This window comes from Chinchilla lanigera, unplaced genomic scaffold, assembly GCF_000276665.1.
Source record: "Chinchilla lanigera isolate Chin_1 unplaced genomic scaffold, ChiLan1.0 scaffold00001, whole genome shotgun sequence".
In the NCBI taxonomy this organism is placed as follows: Eukaryota; Metazoa; Chordata; class Mammalia; order Rodentia; family Chinchillidae; genus Chinchilla; species Chinchilla lanigera.
The window spans coordinates 11,574,361-11,595,397 of record NW_004955402.1 but is presented as its reverse complement, the minus strand read 5'-3'; the positions used below and the strand labels follow the sequence as shown (position 1 = coordinate 11,595,397).

Below are 21,037 nucleotides of genomic sequence, written 5' to 3'. Positions count from 1 at the left end.
GGAGACTGAGGCAGGAGGATCACAAGTTCAAGCTCAGCCCGGGCATCACAGTGAGACCGTTTTGCAGCCTGTTTTTTGGCCGCTCCCTTCTAAAGGGCTTCACTCACGGGGGTGTTGTCATCATCATCATCACCATCATCAGAATCATTCCCTGAAACTAATGGTTTTTGCAAAACAGGGTACAACTGCTGTGTTTTCTTTGGCAGAATAAACCCGTACTTTGGTCTGAAATTGCCACCTTGCTCCTATCCCTGCTAAATGTGGTCTGATTTGCAACCTTTAAATATAACATAGGACGTCTCTAAATAGAAGAGCCAGGATCGGCCCTGGGTTTCAGTAGCCCCCAGCTGTGCACGGCTGGAGAAGCAAGGTTCATGTTAAAGAGCACATAGGTCAGAGCTGGGCCTCAGCACCAAGTGGTGCTGATTGCAGAGGAAGTTCCATGACTGAGACGGTCTGACATGAGCCAGCTTCTCCATCTGCAGAGAAAGCTCATAAATATTTTACAGTTATTACAGTACCTTTTAAAATGCAAGATGCCGCAAGCATGGCTTTGGCCACCTGTGTTCTGAGCAGCAAACTATCATTAGTTCCACTCTGCTCAGACCCACTGGCTGTTTTTCTAGGGACCTTTCTGAAAATGCAGAAGCTTCTTGGTGTTGAACGTGTGTAAGGGCCGGGGTGCGTAGCTCAGTGGTTGGCAGAGCACTTTCTAATATGCTCAGGACCACCTCCCCCAAACAACAACAACAACAACAACAACAAAACCCTCACTGCACCAAAATGTGTTCCTAAGACATCAGGCCTTGTTAGCAGTTCTGCACAGAAGGGACAGCTGCATCACACACCAAAGGAATGGGAAAGGGGTGCCTGCGACCCTCAGCCCTTGCTTGCTCCGTCTTCTTCCCGCACCTGACGTGAGGATTATTTCTACTGCACCAGCGGTGAGCCCGGCACTCTCACTTCTTGCCCGTGTCCGTGGCACACCTGCTAAAGCCCTGACTCGTTTCTGGGTCTTCCCTCCAATCCGAATGGTGAAGAGACGTGAATCAGGGTGAGGCCTCTCCTGCGGACACTGGCTGCGCTGGAATCAGTACCCAGAACCCAGCAGTCTGCTGAGCTTTAGGGTGGCCCTGCCTGGGCAGCCTGTACCACTGCCTGCCGGGGCGAGGAGTTGCTTTGAGCTCTCAGTATTTGGAGAGAGGCAAAAATGTAGTACGCTGAACTTCGCCCTTAGCAGACCCTTCTGGACCATTTAGTTTGTTTCCTCCCTGGTACTGGCTTTTTCTAATGTTTCTGATATAGATAGAGGACTAGGACACAGGTAGGGGGAGAAGGTAAAGGAAAGAAGAAAAGGAAGGGTGTGTGGGGGCAGAAAAGGAGTGGAGCTTCTGAGACTGGATGGCTTTGATCTGCATTTGGATTTTGGAGAATTTATAAGGAGGGAAATCGGTGCCCGCACTTGTAGCACCATTTCTATTTAATATGAGGCAGACTTGGGCCGCTCTCAGCCTGTTAAACAGAAAATTCCCATAATGCTGCTGGTTCATTGTGCACCTCCTGACTCTGCAGATAAGGTTTTGTGCGTGACCGGCAGAGGGAAGCAGGCAGGCATTCTCTCTGGGTATGACTTCTTGAAACGGAAAAAATGTACCGGACTTTAGCAAGTGGAGATGATAGCGTCTTCATGTTTTCCCATGTATTTCCCGAGACCATCAGGTCATCTTCTGTTTTGTTCATTCTCTCCTTGCAGATATTAAAAAAGTGCCTGACAGATACTAAGCACTCAAATGTTTACTGAATGAGTGAATTTATAAACGATCTGCTGTTTGTCTGGCTTGGTATACCTTCTATTAGAATAACTTCCTTATTAGAGTTTGCATGTAATTTATAACCTTAGAAGGGGGGGCCTCAAATTATATTTTTTCTTCAAACATTTTTCCCACCACAGATACACCTAGAGGTAATGTACTGAACCCGCTGTGTTCCCCACACTGCGAGGCACTTGGGATCCAGAGAGGAATGGGATGTGGTTCTTGTTCCCAAGGAGGCCAGAGAGGAGGAACGAGGAGCAGGTTAAATGATACTTAAAGCCAGCAGCCAGGTGTGGTGGTGCATGCCTGTAATCCCAGCACTTGGGAAGCTGAGGCAGGAGAGGCTGGAGGGTCACTGCAAGTTCCAGGTGAGCCTGAACTACACAGTGAGACCCTGTCTCAAACAAACAAATAAACAATACTTGCAAAATTCCAAACAGGGCTTAGAGAACCAATTCTTTGATTTAATGATTTCTTCTTGTTGCTGTCCCCCCTAGTTTTTGTTTTAGGGTCACCCTTTGGAGTGATCCTGATGATGAGGCTTGGGGGCTGTGTGGGGATGGAGGGAGGCCCCTTCTGTTCTGTGACAGGAGTGATAACTTTTGCTCCTGACGTTGTAATGGAAAGAAGGGCCAGGGAGTTAAGACTGGAGCCTGTGTAGGCTGTGTGTTCCACAGAAAACAAGAGGGCAGGGGTTCAGCTGCAGTTTCCAGTCTCGTGTAGGTTATTTTGTTGCCTTTTTAAAGACAGAGTCTCACTGTGTAGTCCAGGCTGGCCTGGAACTTAGTTATCTTCCCACCCCAGCCTCCTGAGGCTAAGGCCGAGAAAAGTGGCACAACTGACCTGCAGGTGGGACAGGAGACCCTCAGTTTGTCCCAAGGCTGGATTCAGTCCTTTTGCCAAAACCTGGGGCATCCCAGGGATCTCTCACTCTCTGGAGTTGGGTTTGGGCAGGATGGCACCAGTCACTGCTTTTAGGAAAATTTAACTGTTTCCAAGTAGAAAGGCTAAAACTATATTTATTTTCTAATGCTCTGTTTTATTTTTTGTACCAGTGCTGAGGAAGCTTTCCTAACTTCTGTGCTGTTCTTTTTCAGTGTAGCGCTCCTGGCATTTGCGTCTCACCCCACAGGTAAACCACTCTAGTGTTTGATGTCACATTGTTGTGTGTTCGTGTCACTGGGCCTGGCTCTAGCTCCGCAGATACCTGTAAGAGAATTTGGTTGCCCTGGGGATGTCACGGAGAGGATGTCATAGGAAGCAGCCTGCATATTTGCAATGCTTTTGACAACCCACTAGAACAGGCTAGGGTGCAGCTCAGGGGAGGAGCGCGAGGCCTTGGGTTCCATCCTCAGCACCACCAGAAATTAAAATTAAAAAGAAAATATTATGGATTTATGCCCAGGAACTTACTCTTACCCTGCCTGAATTTTGACATCTGTGAGTCATCTGGTGATCTGTCTCAGGAATGCAGCAGTGTCCATTACCTGCTGAGTAAACTAGTGCTTGTTTTACTCTCTTCCAAAATTTCTTCCCCAAGTGTCCAGAATTGCTCTTTAGTTCTGGTGCTAAAGGATTTGCTGAAAAAGTTCAAATTCACTTTATTTCTAGTTGGCATCATTTTATAAATCTTTAAATTATATGTCACCACCCAGTTTTCACAACTCTAGCATAAAGTTTGTTTTCAGAACTTATTTTCATGACATTGCTGCCTTGGTTGCTCCATAGCTGCTTCTTAGATTCAGGAATTACCCACAATGCTCCTCTCCACCATGCTTTTTCACTGTGAAACACTTTGAAGTCTTATTAATCCATTTTTTTGTGGCTAATAATACCACAGACTGGGTAAATTGTAGAAAAAGGAGATTTATCTGGGCGCCTAATTGTGGTCCAAGGACATGGGGTCCTACCTGTGATATTTTTCTATCTGGCAAATCCTTACGTGGTGCATGGCATTATAGGGTGAGACAGAGAGAGTTTTCTGTGTTCTTTCTTCTCTTAGAAAGACCCCTGTGTCCAGTAGGGGGCCCCTGGCTTGATGATGACCTTATCCAATCCTGCGCTCCTCCCAAGAGCCTTACCCCTAAGGGCCGTATTCCGAGTAAGTGTCTACTCTCTCCAGACCCCATAATGGGGTCCCTTTTCCACTTGGGTTTCTGAAGAGACACATGGTACCCAAACCGTAGCAGAAGCTGACACCCAAGATAAAACGGTCACATCTGGTGTGGCATGGCTGAGCATCCACTTTCACCGGCCTTGCTCCCTGTGTCGTGATGGAGTTCGAGGGACAGAACATTGATTCAGAAGGACTGGAACTTCTTTGACTTTCTCACTGAGTGGCCTTGAGACCTTTTGAAAAACAAAACAAAAATAGTGTTACATATGACCATTGGCATGCATAAGGTTAGTCCCAAACACTCAGGTAAGCCAGGTATGTGGCACATGCCTGTAATCTCAACACTTTGGGAGCCTTAGGCAGGAGGATAGCAAGTTTGAGCCCAGCTGGAGTAACTTGGTGGGGTAGCTAAATCCTGTCTCAAAAGTAAAAACTTAAAAGGACAAAGGATGTAGCTCAGGGCGAGGCCTTGAGTTCAGTCCCCAGTACTGAAGGAAGGAGGAGGAGGAAGAGAGAGAGAGGTAGCCTGAAAAGCACCACTTTGCGCTCCTCCTGTGCCTGAAGCAGTGACATCTCTTTCCGTTGGTAGTTTGGCCGTTTCTGACTAGTCTTGTCATTAGGGAGGTTCAGTCGTAAGGCTTCCAAACTGTATGCCGAATCTGCCCAGGCCTCCTAAGGATAGTTGGAGTCACCTGTTCTTAATGTGTTACCACGTTCTACTTGCCCGCGTGGAAGCCCATACACTCTCACAGCCCAGTGACATCTCAGAAGCCTGAGGTTAGCTATTACATTAGCCTCCATGGTTGTGTGTTAAAAGCCTGACTTACCATACAATGTTGTAAGATACGTACAGTAATAAATCCCACAAAGCCAAGCCATTAACCCTAACCAGTTTCTGCTCCCCTTCCTGTCTGTCTGCCTTCAGACACTCCCCCTGCTCTGCTTTCTGCAGCCAGGCCAGGGGTTCCTCCGCCTATGAAGTGCATGTTTGTCAGAAGCCTCTGAAAAGTTAGTTACATGCACTGGTTCTCCTGGTTTAATGTTCATTTACCCCTTGGATTGTTCCCATTGGACTCGGCAGATATGTTTTACCCAGAGAGATCACTTTTCCTTTGAGCCGGGAGATTATGATCATCCACTTGTTATACTCATGACTTTTAGAGCTGGAGAGAATCTTAGCAGTGATTTCACAAGAGAGGAAACTGAAGCGCAGAGAGTGACGTAACCAAGATGCCTAGCAGGAGGAAACTGGAGTTCAGGGCTCCTGACCCTGCTGCCAAGTTTTTCTTTTTAATTACCACTTTTTTTCCCAGTGATCCTACACTTTATTATCAAGTGCCCCAAGAACGTGAATAGTTTCAAGTGAATTTAGAAATGTTTCCTTTTGGAGCTTTTCTTGGTTTGGGGAGCGGATTTTTTTTTTTTTTTTTTTTTTTTTTTTTTTTTTTTGAGACAGGTTCTTGCTGTGCAGTTCAGGCTGGCCTTAAGCTCACTTTGTAGCCCAGGATGGTGTTGAAATAGCAACGATCCTCCTGCCTCAGCCTCCCCAGTGCTGGGATTACAGGCATGCACCACCATGCCCGGCTGGGAAGGGGATTTTATCCACCCATTTCCAGTCATGGTGGCTACTGGCATAGTTTATCTATTTTGGCCAGTGGCCTGACATTTTACTCAGAGTCACTGCTAAACTTTTAGGTCACTGGAAAAATACCTTAGACACATCCGTGTTCTCTGGGAACACAAAGTGGTCAGTAGCCTGTAGCTGTAGAGTGGGCTGGACAGCAGAGTACAGTATGGTAGGCATTGGTTCATTTCCAAGGCAATGAAAACGTGGTAGGATGAAATAGTGGGAATGGCTGTACGATTGTGTGATGACACTAAACACCACAGAAGTGTGCACATGAAAGGGGTGAATTACATAGTCCAGGAACTGTGTCTTGATAAGCAAACATGTGGAAGACAGAAGAAATTTCTGATTTCTGATTTGAGAACGTGTTCAGACTTAGATGTACCAGAAGAAGATACTTACAAGGATTAATTTTTCTTAAAATTATAATTTTAGGGGCTAGGGCTATAGATCTGTGGTAGAGCACTTGCCTGGGGCGTGTGAGGCCCTGAGTTCAATCCCCAGTACTGATATTAAAAAACAACAAAACATGGACAGCAGCTGTTTGCCTCCCATCATTTTTCCTTCAGCTTCGAGCCTGTGGTGTGGTAAACACTTGGTCCATGATGGGCAGCCCAAGGAACTGGGAAGCCTGTCGGGTTCATTCTAAATGGCCTCTGACACATTCCCCTTGAAGGAACTCTGTCTGCAGCTCTGCTGTGTTGCAGTTTCCACCTCTGCCTGGTGAGATGCCATCACTGCAGAGGCCAGGTGTTCAGAGTTGGCCTGAGGAGCTTGCTGGGCCGCTCGTACTAATGTGCCTCTTCAGTCAGAAGCAGAGGTGACACTGTGTCCTTTGCTGTGAGTAGCTGAGGCTTCCAGGGAAGGAGGCCCCAGAGCTGTAGGACCTGCATGTGGCTGTCATAGCAGGGCTTCTGCAAAGGCCCTGGGCAGGTGGGCATGGGATTACGGATAGGTTGGGGGCAGTCTTCGAGAAGGAGCCAGATCCTTCCAAGTAGACCAGTGCCAAGCATTGACCTCAAACCTAGGTAGCCATGGAGTTTGCTCTTGAGGGTCTGAATGGGTGAGGACCATTGAGTAAAGTAGTGAAGCCTCACGAAGCAGAGGCGCATTGTTTCTGAAATGCACTCAGGGATTGGGAAGGGCTTATATTTGTGCAAGCGGACAGTGAAGGCACACGGATATTATGGTAGGAATTTGCTGTGAGAGTTGACAGAAACTTGGGTTTGGAAGACTCTTGGGAGTCAGTTGCCTGATCTCTGATAGACCTTGGTGCTATTAGTTCATAGTGGTGATGATACAGTTGCAGCAGATAAGACTGGATCACTGGACCTTAGAGTAGATGTAGTTTAACTTTTTATGAAAGTTTAAAGTGTTTGTGCCATTGGTCACTCCCACCCAGCAGTGTGGGTGATTCTGGTATCTCCATATCCTCCCTGCTGTCTGGTGTGTTGTCTCATTTGAGCTCTTCAGCTGAGGAATGGCCTCAGATGGCCTTTTTGCCTGAGCTTCCCTCCTTCCTTGTGTAGGAGGTCTAGAGAGAAGGGCTTCCTTGTAGGCGCACCTTTGCGGTGAGGGGTCAGGCAGATCTCCACGGCCTGGGCACTGGGTCGGCTTCTGGGCAGTGGACTCTCTTCTTGGCCTTTGGCCCTCACAGTTCGTGTAGAGGTGCCAAGAGTCTCCACACCTTGCTTGGGAAGGTCCCTCCTTCCCCGTTGGACTGTTTGAGCAGTAGAGATACACTACTTTCCACTTTATATAGAGATACGCTATACTTTATACTTCACATTTGTGTGGAGCCCCTCAAATGTGGTGTTCATGAGAGAATTTCAAGGAACCAGGCGAGCAGGGAGACCTGTAGGAATCTGACCCCGAGGTGATCTTGGTACGTGGGGTGTCCTATGCCCCTGTGTGAGCCGAAGCAAGGAGCGTTAGTCACTCCCAGCACCGACTCCACATTGCAGCCAGTTGAGAAGGCTTGAGTGTGGTGAGAGGAAGTCTCCTTTGTGTTCAAGTCTCAGTTAGTCCTGACCAGGGCAGGACTGTGCCACGCTTTCACCATGGCAACTCCATGCTCTGTAATCTTCAGAGAAGGATGGTCCCCTCTCTCCCTCTGTCAATCCGTACAGTTTGAGCGGGAGCATCGGCCTCAGGTTGCCGCCACCACTCATGTTGCCAGCCCTCCGGGCACTTGCTGGGTGTGGCAGTATGCAGCTCAGAGCAAGGTGGTGTGGACTTGTTGGCCTGTGAGCATCTTTCCAATGTTTAAGGCCCTGCCCTGAGCTCTCACGGGGTTAGGGCTGGCTGCGATGCTGCGACCTCTTGAACGGTATTCATGGCAGAGTCACTGTGTTGGCTGGCTTTCCTGTTGCTCTGACACAAACCTGGACACGCACAGTTTAAAGGAGAGGTTTATGTTAGCTCACAGTGTAAGGGGATTCAGCCCATGGTCAGTGGGTCCAAGGCAGAAGCATCATGGGGGAAGAGTGCGGTGGAGCAAAGCTGCTTAGTTCTTGGCATTCGTTTGAGAAGCAGAGCAGGGGAACAGTGCCAGAGAGGGAGGGGTAGGGGACCAGATAGGGTCCTCAAGGTCACGCCTCATGACCCAGCTGACACCCCTAGAAGTGCGCTTTACTAATCTCATATGTAGCTCCCAAACCCATCCAGCTGACAGTTACACTTACTCATCACAGTCACTGACTCTTGCTGTTTAGGGGCTGGCGTGCACCCTAATGGTGCTTCCTTTTCTTTGGTTTTGTTTTGTTTTGTTTTTTTGAAACAGGGTCTCACTATATATTTCAGGCTGGCCTTGAACTTACTGTGTAGCCCAGGCTGGCCTCAAATGCATAGTGATCCTCCTGCCTCAGCCTCCCAAGTGCTGGATATAGTGCTACTTTAGCACTAACGTGGTGGACAAGGGCGAATGCGGTAGCATTGCTGCTTTCAAGAGTTGGCGGGATGGGGAGAGGCACCAGGTCAGCTAGGTGCTGTGTGAGGGATGAGTAAAATTTCTAGGAGTGGCTCAAGGGTCACGGGGAGGCCATGCTCTTTCTCAGTCATTTCTGGGGCCCATTTTTGGGATTTGGGGGGGCTACGATCTAACTGGCAAATCCCTTAGGGCTCTGAGATACTCCTTGCCTCCCGCCCTCCTAGGGGGCCCCCACCTGTTCCTGTGTGCCTTAGCACACCGCTAAAGCCTGGCTGGGCTATAAAAGCTGCTGGCCCCCCTGTGAGTCCAGTTTATCCCCCAGAGTATTTCCACTGAAAGACGGGGCGCCAAGGTGAGGCACAGCTGGCCAAGGTCCTGGGTCTAATGGACCACCCCATGCCGTTCCTCATTATCACACTGACTGCACTGCCTTCCGCCGCCCTGAAAGGGCATTTGGGAAACAGCCAAGAGCCAGCAGCTGCCCAAGAGACAACTGAGTCCTTCGCAGGTGTCCCTTCCACATGCCTGAGCAGCGTCCAGCACCCTTCAGGGTCACGCTGGCTGTCACTTCGGGGGGAGAGGACCTCAGAACACTTTCTGCTCACCCTGCATTGGAGAGCTGTGTCTGAGCGCGTCGGTTTTGAGTTCCCCCTCCCGTCACGGGCCCTGATTGGGGGTAGAGGCTTTCAGTGGAATCACAGCCCAAGGAGACCATGAGTGCTGGGCTGCTCGAAAATGAACTCCCAAGTACGTGCACAAAGGTAACAGTCACAATAAGAAACAAGCTTGCAGAAAACTGAATTCAGAACTGCTTTTCCAGTAGATGGGTGAATCATTTGAGATCACTGAAGTCTCCCAAGAAGTGCAGCAGCGATTGCATCTCGAGTTCTGAAATGCTTGCTGAGTAGGCACCGGGGTGCAGGGTACACTGCCTCCGTGTCCCACCCCGCACCTGATCCACCCGGGGTGCTTGGGGGCGTCAGCCTTCTCCCCTGGCCCACCAGGACCGAGAGACAGACCAAACCTGAGATCCGGAGGCCCAGGCCCCTGCCGAGTGGCAGGAATTCCAGATTTGGAAGGATTAAGTGCTGCGCTGTGGAAATGCTCAATTCCTTTTCTCAGGACATTTTTGGAAGGCTTTCTGCTTTTTTAATCTCCTGACTTCTTGTTTGTGACCAAGTTCAAATTCCAGAGAGGGAAGCAGCCAATATGTGTAATTATTTCCTCTTGTACTAAGTGGAACTAAAAGAATGATCTTACTTCACAAGAAATAAATGTACCCTTTGGACCTTAGACTAAAGTGAGTATGCACAGTGGGTCTGGCCCCTGTGCTGTTTGCTCAGTAATTAAGCACAAAAATGAAAAAATATGTCAGGGGAATGCATTCATGTTCTTTTTTTAGACATAGGCTGAAACAAAAAATCCTAAAAGAAGACTTTTTCTTCCCCCATTGTCCCTGGGGCAGGGAGGCTGCCTAGTGAAGATCTTGGGGTCTTCTGCCTTCGTGGTTCAAGACTTATGCAATCTCATAAGCAATCCCCCCTCTTCCCTGAGCTCCAGTTTAAATGGGGACAGCGGAGCCTCACAGAGTTCTGAAGACTGAACGAGATACAGGCATAACGCTTTTAGCAAAGGCCCGTGCACAAGGCATGCTGTCTCCAAGCAGGCATTGTTATTATCTGTTCGCTCATGTTAAACAGCACTGCCAACACCAGAATCCCTAGGGGACCCAGTATAGACAGCTCTGGGAGTTGGTGGAGTGCTGCTCTGCTGCCAACCCTCGCATTGCTTCCTCAGGACAGTGGGTGCAGGGGGGACGTGGAGGGCGGAGGGGACCATTGTCACACCATGCCTGTGCTCTGCAGGTGACCTCGTCAGTGTCCTGGACTTCCCGTTCCTGTATTTCTACAGATTCCACGGCAGCTGTTGTGCCAGGTAACCTTGAGCTCACCGATTCGTGGCCTTCCATGTCTCTGTCTGTGTGAAGTCCACAGTCACTGCCAGGGATCTGAGTGAGTGGCAGAAGCCAGCCGTGGTGGGTGGGGCTGGGAAGCAGCTCCTTTGCTCCCCAGTGACTGTAGGTGTCACTGGATACCTACAGGTGCTCAGGGCCAGCCTGGGTACAGTGAGGACCCTGGGCCTGCACACAGGCACTGATTTTCAAACTTGGTGAAGAGGTGCCTTCCCCCATTTCTGTTCTTTCCACAAGCAAATCTCACACAGAACTTCATTGTACAAAACCGATGAAACTAAGCCAGTCGTGGTGGTGTACATCTGTAATCCTGGCACTCGGAAGGCTGAAGCAGGAGGATTGGCAGGTGTTTGTGGCCAGCTTGGGCTACATAGTGAGCTCAAGGCCAGCCTGAACTACATAGCAAGATCTCATCTCAAAAACAAACAAACAGACAAACAAAGCTGTATTCTGAAGTAGTGGAAAGAGCAAATGTGTCGAACTCCAGGATTGCTGCTGCTAGTTGTGTAAAATCTGTAAAATGGGAAAATAGCACCAGTAGGGGGTTATTGTTTGCATCAAATCAAATGTGTACGTATATAAAGTCCTAAGCACCGTGCCTGGCCGGGTACATGGTGGCCATTCTTGCTCCCTGTTCAGACGCACCATAAAATGCTACACAGAGCCAGACCATCTGTCCCCACACAGGAAAGGGTACCCTGAGAAGCAGTGAGTCTTTCCGGAGCAGAGGTAGGTAGGTTTCTGATGGGGTTGGTCATGCCCTCTGGTGTTTAGGGCAAAGGGGAAGAAAAGGTGCAGTGTTACAGTTTTCTGCATGGGGCCTCCGAATGCTTGTATTTATCACGGTCCTGTCAGAGTTTCCGGAAAGCACTAGCAGGATGTGTCCTCTGAGCTCGTCACTTCGGTAAGGCTGGTTCGCCTGCCCGTGAGCGAGGCTTCCACAGCGGGAGTCTTAGCGCTGCTGTGGGCCTGGCTGTGTTTCCCTTTAGGTTAACTAGTTGGTGGCACAAACAAGCAGGGAGGGAGGGAAGGTCAACGGCCATTTGGATATTTGAGACCAAGCAGCCGTTCACAGCTCATTGGTGCTGGCTTCGCGGGTGGGCATGGTGATATTGTGTCTTCATTCCGGCCACAATGATCGGCAGCTTTCTCATAAGCCAACATAATACAGCAGGTCTTTTTACCTTAAAGATTTGGACATCTTGCTTGAATTGATTTAACTCTCCGTTACATGTTTCCCCCACCTCCTGGCTTTAGTACAAAGCGTGACCTCTCTGAAGTATGTTCAGTTTTCCCACATCGTTTAAGTGGCTCCTCACATCACTGAGAGTTGTCACCTTTAAGAGGTCTTAGGGGAGCCGTACAGGGGTCATGAAGACCTGAGGGGACAAAGTAGCCAGGGATGAGGACGCCACAAACAAGGCGTCTCCTGTTCCCAGGCTCCTTTGCTTCGGGGGTTCCCCCCTCTGCTTTTTAGTTCTGCCTCCCTGGCAGGGATGGAAGAGCTGAAAGCAGAAGGAGAAAGATGAGGCATCTGTGAGTGATGCAGAAATGTTTCAGACTAACAAGTCCAGCGATAAGCACATCCGTCTCAAACCTGAAGTAACATCTCCCGTCCTGGGTTTGCCCCAAGGGGACAGGTCACCTTGCCCCTCCTCTGGCAGGAGGACAGGTGGGGAGGATAGGACCAGAGGTCATGCAGGTACTTAAGGCTGGACAGCACTTGGGATGTGGTCACTTCCTCGGATGCAGGGGAGCCCTGGGGCACTGCTGCCTCACTTTCAACCCTGCCCTCGTGGCCGGGGCAGCCAGAGCATGTCACTGCCTGGCTGGCCAAGGCCACATGACCCTGGAGAGGTTTCAAGAGCCATGGAAACCTGGCTTCTCACTATACCTGGGCCTCACGTTCCATGTCAAAAAAGGAAAACTCAGGCTCCGTCTCTGGGTCCCATGAGATAGGATGAGGACAATTCTGCCGACTCATACTTTAAGAACTTCAGGTAAGAAGTGGGTGGGCAGAGATCTGCTCCAAGTCACACAGGTCAGTGAGCACAGCTAAGAGCAGGACTCAAGACCGCCAGATCTGATTGGTGAGTGCACTGCTTACCCACGGGCCTCTCTGCCTTGGGGGTGTAATTCTCGCTGTCTCCACCCGCAGCCATCCAGCCTCCCTGGCTGCACGTGCAAATGGGGACAACTTTGCGGGTCAGTGGGGGAATTTGACGCCTGTCCCTGGCCTGCACCAAGAGTGTGGCTGTGAAGCCAGTCTCTCATGAAGTGCAGTATGCATTTCTGAAACTTGGCCCCAGCTGTGTTTGATTCAGTTCACCCTGCTTCCAGTCCAACCTGACATTTATTTAGAACCTGCTATGTTCAAACCACCATGTTAGCTCTTTTGGGGGCAAATACAATGATCAGCCCAAGACCCCCCCACTCTCTCAACTTGCGATCCAGCTGTGGCCACACACCAGCAACTGTCATAAAGGTCAGAGGGAAGCATTGCGCTGATGTCTGGAGGTAGAAATGAAGTACAGCTCACATGATCTCCTCTCTGGCTGGGGGGGGGGGTCACGTGACCCCCTCTCAGTCAAGTCACTCACTTTTCCATTTTCAGTTTTGATCAGAAGTCATGCCCTGTCCACTACCTGCACATCTGTGCAGGAAGCCACTCAGCCTGCCTGTGTGTCTTGCAGTCTTTCTGCAATTCTCTTCCTGAATTTTCCTGCCTCCAGTGGGAGGAGCATTGAGACCTCTGGCTCTGATCACACACAACACTTTGGAAAGTGACTGCAGCCTGAGCACTGCCTCCCTGTCCACTGTGGAGCGATGCCCTCGCTGATCCCGACCTCTGAGTGGCTGCAGGATGCTGCCCACCTGCGGGCTCTTTCCCTTCCCAGGAAGGTGCTTGGCGTCATCTCCAAAGTGAGGCTTCTGCCGGGCGTGGTGCCACACACCTGTAATCGCAGCACTCGGGAGGCAAGGCAGGAGGATCATTGCAGGTTGAAGGCCAGCCTGCGTAGTGAGACCCGTCTCAAAAAATGCCCAAAAAATACAAACAAAAATGAGGCTTCTGTGGAAATGAGCCTGGCGCGGGACTTGTGGCCTTAGCCAGTGTTGCTGAAACCAGCCCTCCCTTCAGAGTCTTACCTGGAGTCCAGGGCTCTGTCCAGACCTTTTCTGTCACATGGAGAGCTAGAAATCTTACCTGCCAGTTTGCTTTGCTTAAGTGAAATAGAGATCCTTCCTTGACAAGCACCAAGCTCTAGAGCTCATATAGGAAGGAGCAGGAGACATTGTATGTACATTTTGTTTCTTTGTGATTTAGTAAGGGACCTCTTAAATTTCCACATCCCATCCCCACAGTGAATTGTGCACATCCTGGCACCTTAGCGAAGTAAAGCTTCATAGATTTCTAAGTCTTGACTATTTTTACTCAGAGCTGACTAGGAAACAGGTGTGAAGAGGCTGGGTGATCACCAGAACTTGACTGGTAAAATGGAACCGAAACTAGTGAACTAAGGGCCAAGGGAGACAGCCTCACTAACTGAAGAACGTCCTCTCCTTCCAGTGGGGTTCTCGGGTTCCTGCTCATGCTCAGCACAGTGAAGCTGCAGAGTGTGGTGGCCCCTGGGCAGTGTGCAGCCTGGATCTTCCTGTCTCAGGTAAGAGGGGCGGGCAGGCAAGAGCTCTGTCTTGGGCCATGTGGTGCTGTCTTCAGACCTGGGGATGCCGGGTTGGATCTGCAGGAAGCCGTTCCTAGTGTGGGTGATCCTTCGCCTAACTCAGCGAGCAGTTTCTGAGAGCTTCTTCCCGTTTAATCACCGTGCACATTTCATTGTTGTCACACTGTCGGAGGGTGACCATGGCCAGGGCCCTTAACTTCCCTGAGCCTTAATTTGTCTGAAAATGAGAAGCTTTGCTGAAAGATCCCTTCAGCGTTCTCCAGCCCTATGGACTGGACTCCCAGGTGCCCAGGGCCATTCTTTTTCCTCCCCAGGCAGTGAGGGTGTCCAGAGCTCAAGTGACTTAGACAGTAGAACTGAGGCTGGCTGGGGTGATAGAGGAAGGAACAATTGCAGAAATGTCCAGGTTGGGAGGCTTGGCTCAAGCCTTCAGGAGAGAGACTTGTGCAAGAGTGGCCACTGTGTGTGTGAGTGACTGTGGCTGACCGTAACAAAGGAAGAGGTGGAGGAACTGCAAAGGGACAGGAGCAGACCATCAGCGATGGTAGGCACTGTTGGAACGGAAGTGCTTGGGACCCACCTCTTTCTACTGGCGGGTTTATTTCCCTCACGTCCATCTTCCGGGTCACCTTGAAGGAGTCAGGGTCCAGAGTCTGAGGCAGTGCTTCTGAGGAGTGAGATTTCCCAGTCAATTTAATCTAATGAAATGGTCTTTGAAATTTGTGCCTTCACTCATTTTGGGGGGTGGGGGTTGGTTTTTTTCTGCAGGGGAGAAAAACTACACATTTTTCTTTGGAAATAAGATTCAACAGTGATATTTCCACCTACTTAGTCTGCTTTTAATAGCATTAATGATTCTCGTTCCAGAAGAATGTAAAAATGCTTGAGACGTTGATTTCTAGAATGGGAGAGTGAGGTTGACAAAGCCTCTTCTCCACAACCAACTAGAAAGCGGGAAAAAGAATGTCTATGGCGGCGTCCATTTCCACACTCTGAAAATTGACTGCAGCCATAAAAGAGCCTCAAAAGCAATTGTTCATGGAAACTACTGACTTTGGGTAGGAGCAGAAAGGGTTTGTGGTGTGCTTGCCCTCGCGGCCCCATGCCCTCCTCCCCTCTCGCTCTTTAGCTTGATGGTCCAGCAAGAGCAAGGTGGGCTGTGGAACCCACAGCTTTGCCGCTGCTTCCAGAAGGGGCCCCTGCATTTGGAGCAGCCACCTCAGTGGTCAGTGGACAGCAGAGGCCAGTTGTTCCATAGGCTTGAGTTTAGAGTCCTCTTTAGTCAAGCAATGGGCCAGTGGTCTTGCTGGCGACAGAATAAGTAGTTCTGAGAGGTGAGAGAGCCATCTGGGGACTTCCTAGGTCTCCACATTTCCCAGGTTGAACTTGGTCTGTGTGCATGTGCTGTGGGGATGGAGCAAGCCCAGGACACCTACGCATCTCTGGTCGGTGGCTTCCACCTGCACACTCACAGGAGATACGAGAGAGCCACAGAGAGCCACCGCCAGGGCAGACGCGAAAACAGCCTGAGGTTTGAATGTGCTCCTCAGCCCACGCTCAGAATCAAACGCAAAGATGGAAGCCTTTCTGGCTCAAGGTGTCTGAGCAAAACCCCGGACTAGTCTTTGCCAGTACACGAAGCCATTGAGACACAGAGATGACCCCTAGAATTCAGACGTAGAAATGAAAACAAGGGGAAAAACTAGTACAGGTATCAGCAACTGTACCTTATTTGGAAAACAGATTTCACAGATTTAGTCTTAGGGGAAATTACTAAGTAAACAAAACAACAATAACAGCTCTTGTGAAAAGCATCAGAATCCAGTTGCTGCCATATATTGTCTTAAATGCCCATGTTCAACCCCAAATTGGAGACATTTGGAGAAGCAGAGTGTGGTGTGCAAGCAGGAAAAGAACAGTCCATAGAAACCAGCTCCAAATGTCTGTCCACAGATACAAAATTTAGGCAAAAAGCACTGCAAAATACTTAAATATGTTCAGAGATTGGAAGGCAGCCACATTTAAAGGATTAAAGGCTCAATAAATATAGAATTCAATCAAAAGATAGAAATTATGTTTAAAGGTAAGAACCAAATATAAAGCAAATGGAAATTCTAGAGTCTTAAAAATATAATAACTGAAATGAAAATTCTCTAGGGATACTTGACAACAGATTTGAGATGGCAGAAGGAAGAGTAAATGAACCAGAATTAAAGCAAAATAAATTCTTTAATCTAAGAAAGATTTTTTAAAAATTGAAAAAATGTGAACAAAGCGTCAAAGACCTGCAGGCGGTGAAGGATAGCAATATATGTGGAATGACAATCCCAGAAGAAGAGGAGACAGCGTGTTGTAGTCAGGGTTCACAAGGGAAAAGACACATAATTTATAGGATTATTTTATAATATTCACCCAAAGAGTCAAATGCAAAAGAATGCAGGAGATCTAGTCCGCACAGTGGAGACCCAGAGAATCCAGCCGAGGGCCTGGATCCCATAGCAGTGTCCTACATGAGTCCAGCTAGAGGCCTAGAGTCCATGGCAATGTCTCATGCAAGTCTGTATCAAGGGTCTACACTGGGAAGGCCCAAAGGTCAGTGGTGGAAGCTAGAAAGTGAGATGAAGGATCTGTGCCCACAGGCTGAGGGATCTGCACTAGAGCCAGAACACGATGCTCTAGGTAAGGACCAGAGCTACCCCAAAAAGAACGATAGCCATCTGCAGTGACAGCGAGGACCCGAGCTCCTCTGACAATGTGAACAGCTGAGTTTGTATGAGAAAAACCTGCGTGTTAAGCTTCTCCAGGAGAATCAATGGCACACCATCTTCCCCTGCAGTTCTGCTCTTACGCTGTTGGCAACAATTCTCAGGGCGGCCTTCCACACCCAGAACCACACTGATTCAGTTTAGTTGGGTGTTCCAAGTTGACCATTGGTTAATCCACCACACAGGGATAGAAAAACTGAAGAAATAATGGTAGAAACTCCCATGTTTGCTTAAAAAAATTAACTTACAGCTCTGGTAAGCCCAAGGAGCCTCAATAACAGAAAAAGAATCTTACCTAGATAATTTCTAGTAAAAATTCTAAGAAAACAAAGAGAAAATCTTAAAAGCACCAAAAAAAAAAAAAAAAAAAAAAAGATTTTGCGTATGTGAAGGAAAAACAATATAATTAATGGCAACTTCCCATCAAAGACATTGTGTCAACCAGGAGGCAGTATGATGATAGATGCTGAAAGATAAACCTATCTCCCAAGAATTTGATACTCAAGCCAGGCATGGTGGCACATGCTTGTAATCCCAGCACTCAAGAGGCTGAGGTAGGGGGATTGCTGTGAGTTCAAGGCCAGCCTGCACGACATGGTGAGCCCCTACCTCAAAAACAAAAATTATATACTGCAAAACTGGCTTCAAATGTGAAAGATAAATATATTTCCAGATCTACAGGATCGAGATGCGTTGCTAGTAACCATGTCAATAATTACATTCAATGTGAATGGATGAAATAACCTATTCAAAAGACAGAGATTATCAGATTGGATTTTAAAAAGCAAGACTTGACTATATACTGTCGGCAAGAGACAAACCTTAGATGCCAAGATATAGACTGAAAGTGAGAATGTAGAAAAACTGTAACCCTTAGGTATTACTGGGGGATGAGCATATAGCCACTTTGGAAAACAGTTTGGTACTTTCTTGAAAGGTTAAACACAACCCAGCAAGTCTATTCTTATGAATCTACTCAAGAAATGAAAATGTAAGTGCCTTATGCATGGATATTTATAGCAGCATTACTCATAACACCCCAAAACTGGGAATAATTTAAATGTGAATTTATTAGCAAGTGCTTAGGCAAGATATATATGTCCATACACTGGGATAAGGAGCTATTCATACATTGCTATGACAGGTAAGTCCCTGAGAGAAGCCAGTCACATTACACATGGTATTCCATTTTATGTGAGATGTCCAGAAAAGACAGATCGATAGAGACAGAGTGTACCCTGATGATTTCCTGGGGCAGAAATTGACTACTGACAGGCTGGAGGGAGTTGTTCTGGGTAATGGAAATATTCTAAAACTGGACTGTAGTGGTGACAGTCGCCTAGTCATTTAAATTCATTAAACTTGGTCATTAAAATAATTGCACTTTAGGGACACGGGATGTAGCACAAAGGTAGCATGCTTGCTTACTATGCACAAGGCTCTGGGTTCAGTCCCTAGTGCCTCAAGAAAAAAAAAGAGCCACAGCTTTTACATTTACAATAGGCGACTTTTATTGCGTGGAAAGTGGCATATGGTACCCGTGGAAGCTGTAAAATATGAGTACTCTAAACATCGAGGTCACATCTTATTGTTTACGATTTGGTAGCATTTTCTAGTGTTCACCGCCAGAACCATGAGTGTCCTTTTTATTTTTCCCCTAAATTCTAAGGGAGATTTATAAGACAGAGGATTTTCAATTGCCTGGCATGGTTTAATGCTAATCTTTCTTAAATGTGCAGGGTTGGGTTAGATGAGCTATTGAGATCTCTTTCCTCCATTACTATCTCTTCCAGAGATCAAGCAATGTCTCTTCTTTTTGTTTTCTGTGGGAAGTAAGCTCTGTGATCCTAGGTGGTGGAATATGTATCCACCTACGCATGCAAATGTGCCGGCATTTGAAATACAACACGATTGCACTCGGTCAGTCAGCATTTCCCGTGATGTCACTGTGACTCTAGTGGTGCCAGCATGGGCAGAAAGTGACTCAGAGGGTGTTCCTTTAGAGTCTGTGAAATATTCAAAGATACAGGGCAGGGAGGACTTTTGCAGGGCTGAGGGTGCCTCCTTCCTCGCTCCCCAAAGACCCATTCTCAGCCATTTTGCAAGTTGTCACATCATCTCCAGAGCCCCAAGTTCTGAGAGGAGGTGTCCATGTGTCTCTCCGGTCCTGCCTTTTTCATTATCACCTGGCTTGGGAATGCCAAGCCTGAGCGGGGAAAGTGCCTTCTAAGCCATTTTATATCACTGTTACGATTATTATTTTCTCTCTGGACATTTGCAAAACATTTTAAGAAACTAAAAATATCAGAATATTTGGGAGCCTTTAAAAAATTTCCTGTTCATTCTGGTAACTTCAGAAAGTGAAATAAATCTACAGTCATTGTGCCTATAAAATTCCACGGTCTGTCTTACTTGTGTGGAGGGTGACTGCAGGAAGAGTGAGTGAATGTTAGAAAGAAGCAGTGAAAGGTGGGGATGTATAAAGAAGATGCAGGGTGAGCTTTCATTTTCCCCTAGTGGTCTCTGCAGCAGACCTAAGTCCTGCCAGGAGAATTTGCCCGGGAGTGAGCTGTGCCTCATCCGTGTTAGGATCAAACTCACTCGGGCCCGCAGTGTCACTGGGAAGAAGCAGCTGGGGCCAGAGTGAGCTGATGCTGGGGTTGAGCCGGGGAGGCGAGGTGTCCGACAGTGGCACAGCCCACCAGGGCCCTGAGCAACCTGCACGTGCTGCCCTTCGAAAGCCGCCTCTGTAGGGACACTCGCCTCCTTTGTAGCAAATGCATAATTGTTGTCACCACCTCATGTCCTGAGGACAGTGACAGACCAGGAAACCCAGTCTGCTCTTGTTATGGCCCTAGGAAATGACTTTTCTTTAGCTTGCTTAGGATAGGTCTCTTGATTTCATTTCCTTTGCTTTCTGATCGTTAGAGTTTTATCTTTCGAGTCTGCAGGGCCTGGACCAGGTGGCTCTTGCCGTCAGGGCCTGTATACCAGTCAGCACCCAGAGGGAACAAGAGCCTCCTTAGGTATCATAACCTAGGTGCCTCGCTTGCCTCCCCCAGCCCTTTCCCTGAAACTAAGTCATAATTTACTGCCAGCCTGGAGGGGCTGGTGGGGCTATAGGATTTAAGACACATTAGGGTCTTATAGTTTGGGGGCAGAAGAAGGCTCTTATATCAAATCAAGGCCTATGGGCTCTCTTTGGAATATGGTTCTACTGGTCAGTCAGCATTGCTTTAGGGAAACCTGTGGTGTATGTGATGGTCGTGGGAGGGAGGCATGCTTAGTGTGTAACCAGAGGAGGAGGTCAGAATGAGAGGGGGAGGCTCACAGAAGATGATGCCAGGCTGGGCGACGGGGGAGGGGCTTGTGCTGGGCCTGCAGGGCAGTGCTGCACGGGCATGAGGCCTTCCAGGATGAGTGCCTGTGCCTCAGTGGGACAAGAAGGTGGACAACCATGCTGAATAAACTTGACCAGAGGAGGAGGGGAGCCTGGAGGTGCAGGGGAGACTGGGTACAGAGAGTCAGGGAGAGTCAGAGGACAGGCAGCCCGGTTCCGTGGAGGCCCTTGTGCCCCTCTGGATGCGCTGACTGATGGTGGATAATGCTGAGCAGGTTCATGTGGAAATTGTGCTTCAGGGGATCGGACCTGAGGGCTGAGGAGGTAGGGAGAGGGAAGTAGCTCAAGTAGAGCTGAGAGTGAAGGTGAAAAAGGCAAACTTGACTGGCACTTTGAGGCAAAATACATTTTAAGAACTTAATTTGTAATTGTAGTAAGATATGGTGGAAGAATTAGATAACACAAATTTGCATCATTGTAGGACAGGTGGCCGTGGATGGTGACAGTGGGGACACGGAGTGATAGAAAAGAAGTCGACAGGTAGCAGGAAGGTGGGTAGCTGGAGACAGCAAATCTGTGGCATGGCAGACAGCAGCAGGGGTGAGGTGAAAGAGCCCGTGGAGTGGGAAGCTGGTGAAATGCAACCCAGACAGACGTGTGCGGCGACAGGGCATGGAAATGGAGCTGTGCGGAGCTGGGGAGTGGGGCGGAGTGTGCGTGAGAACCCAGGTTGCGTGGCCACTTGGGCTTTGCCTACAGCAGTCAGAAAGTTGATTCTCAGTGGAGCTTGC

General features: G+C 48.6%; 1 protein-coding gene across 14 annotated transcripts in view; it reads left to right on the top strand.

Annotated features, from left to right (window-relative positions):
* Nucleotides 1-21,037, top strand: part of Tmem241 (transmembrane protein 241) — a 127,263-nt gene that overhangs the window by 46,097 nt on the left and 60,129 nt on the right. For 9 of the 14 annotated variants that reach the window (XR_001230962.1, XR_001230968.1, XR_001230957.1 and 6 more), the window contains 4 exons: nucleotides 2,912-2,946; nucleotides 3,817-3,915; nucleotides 10,352-10,421; nucleotides 14,027-14,120. Coding sequence is in view for 11 of the 14 variants with exons in the window: in XM_013503737.1 (XP_013359191.1) it covers nucleotides 2,912-2,946; nucleotides 3,817-3,915; nucleotides 10,352-10,421; nucleotides 14,027-14,120 (298 nt within the window). In the remaining 3 variants the exon portion in view is untranslated. The other 5 variants (XM_013503693.1, XM_005372695.2, XM_005372698.2 and 2 more) reach the window with 3 other exon arrangements.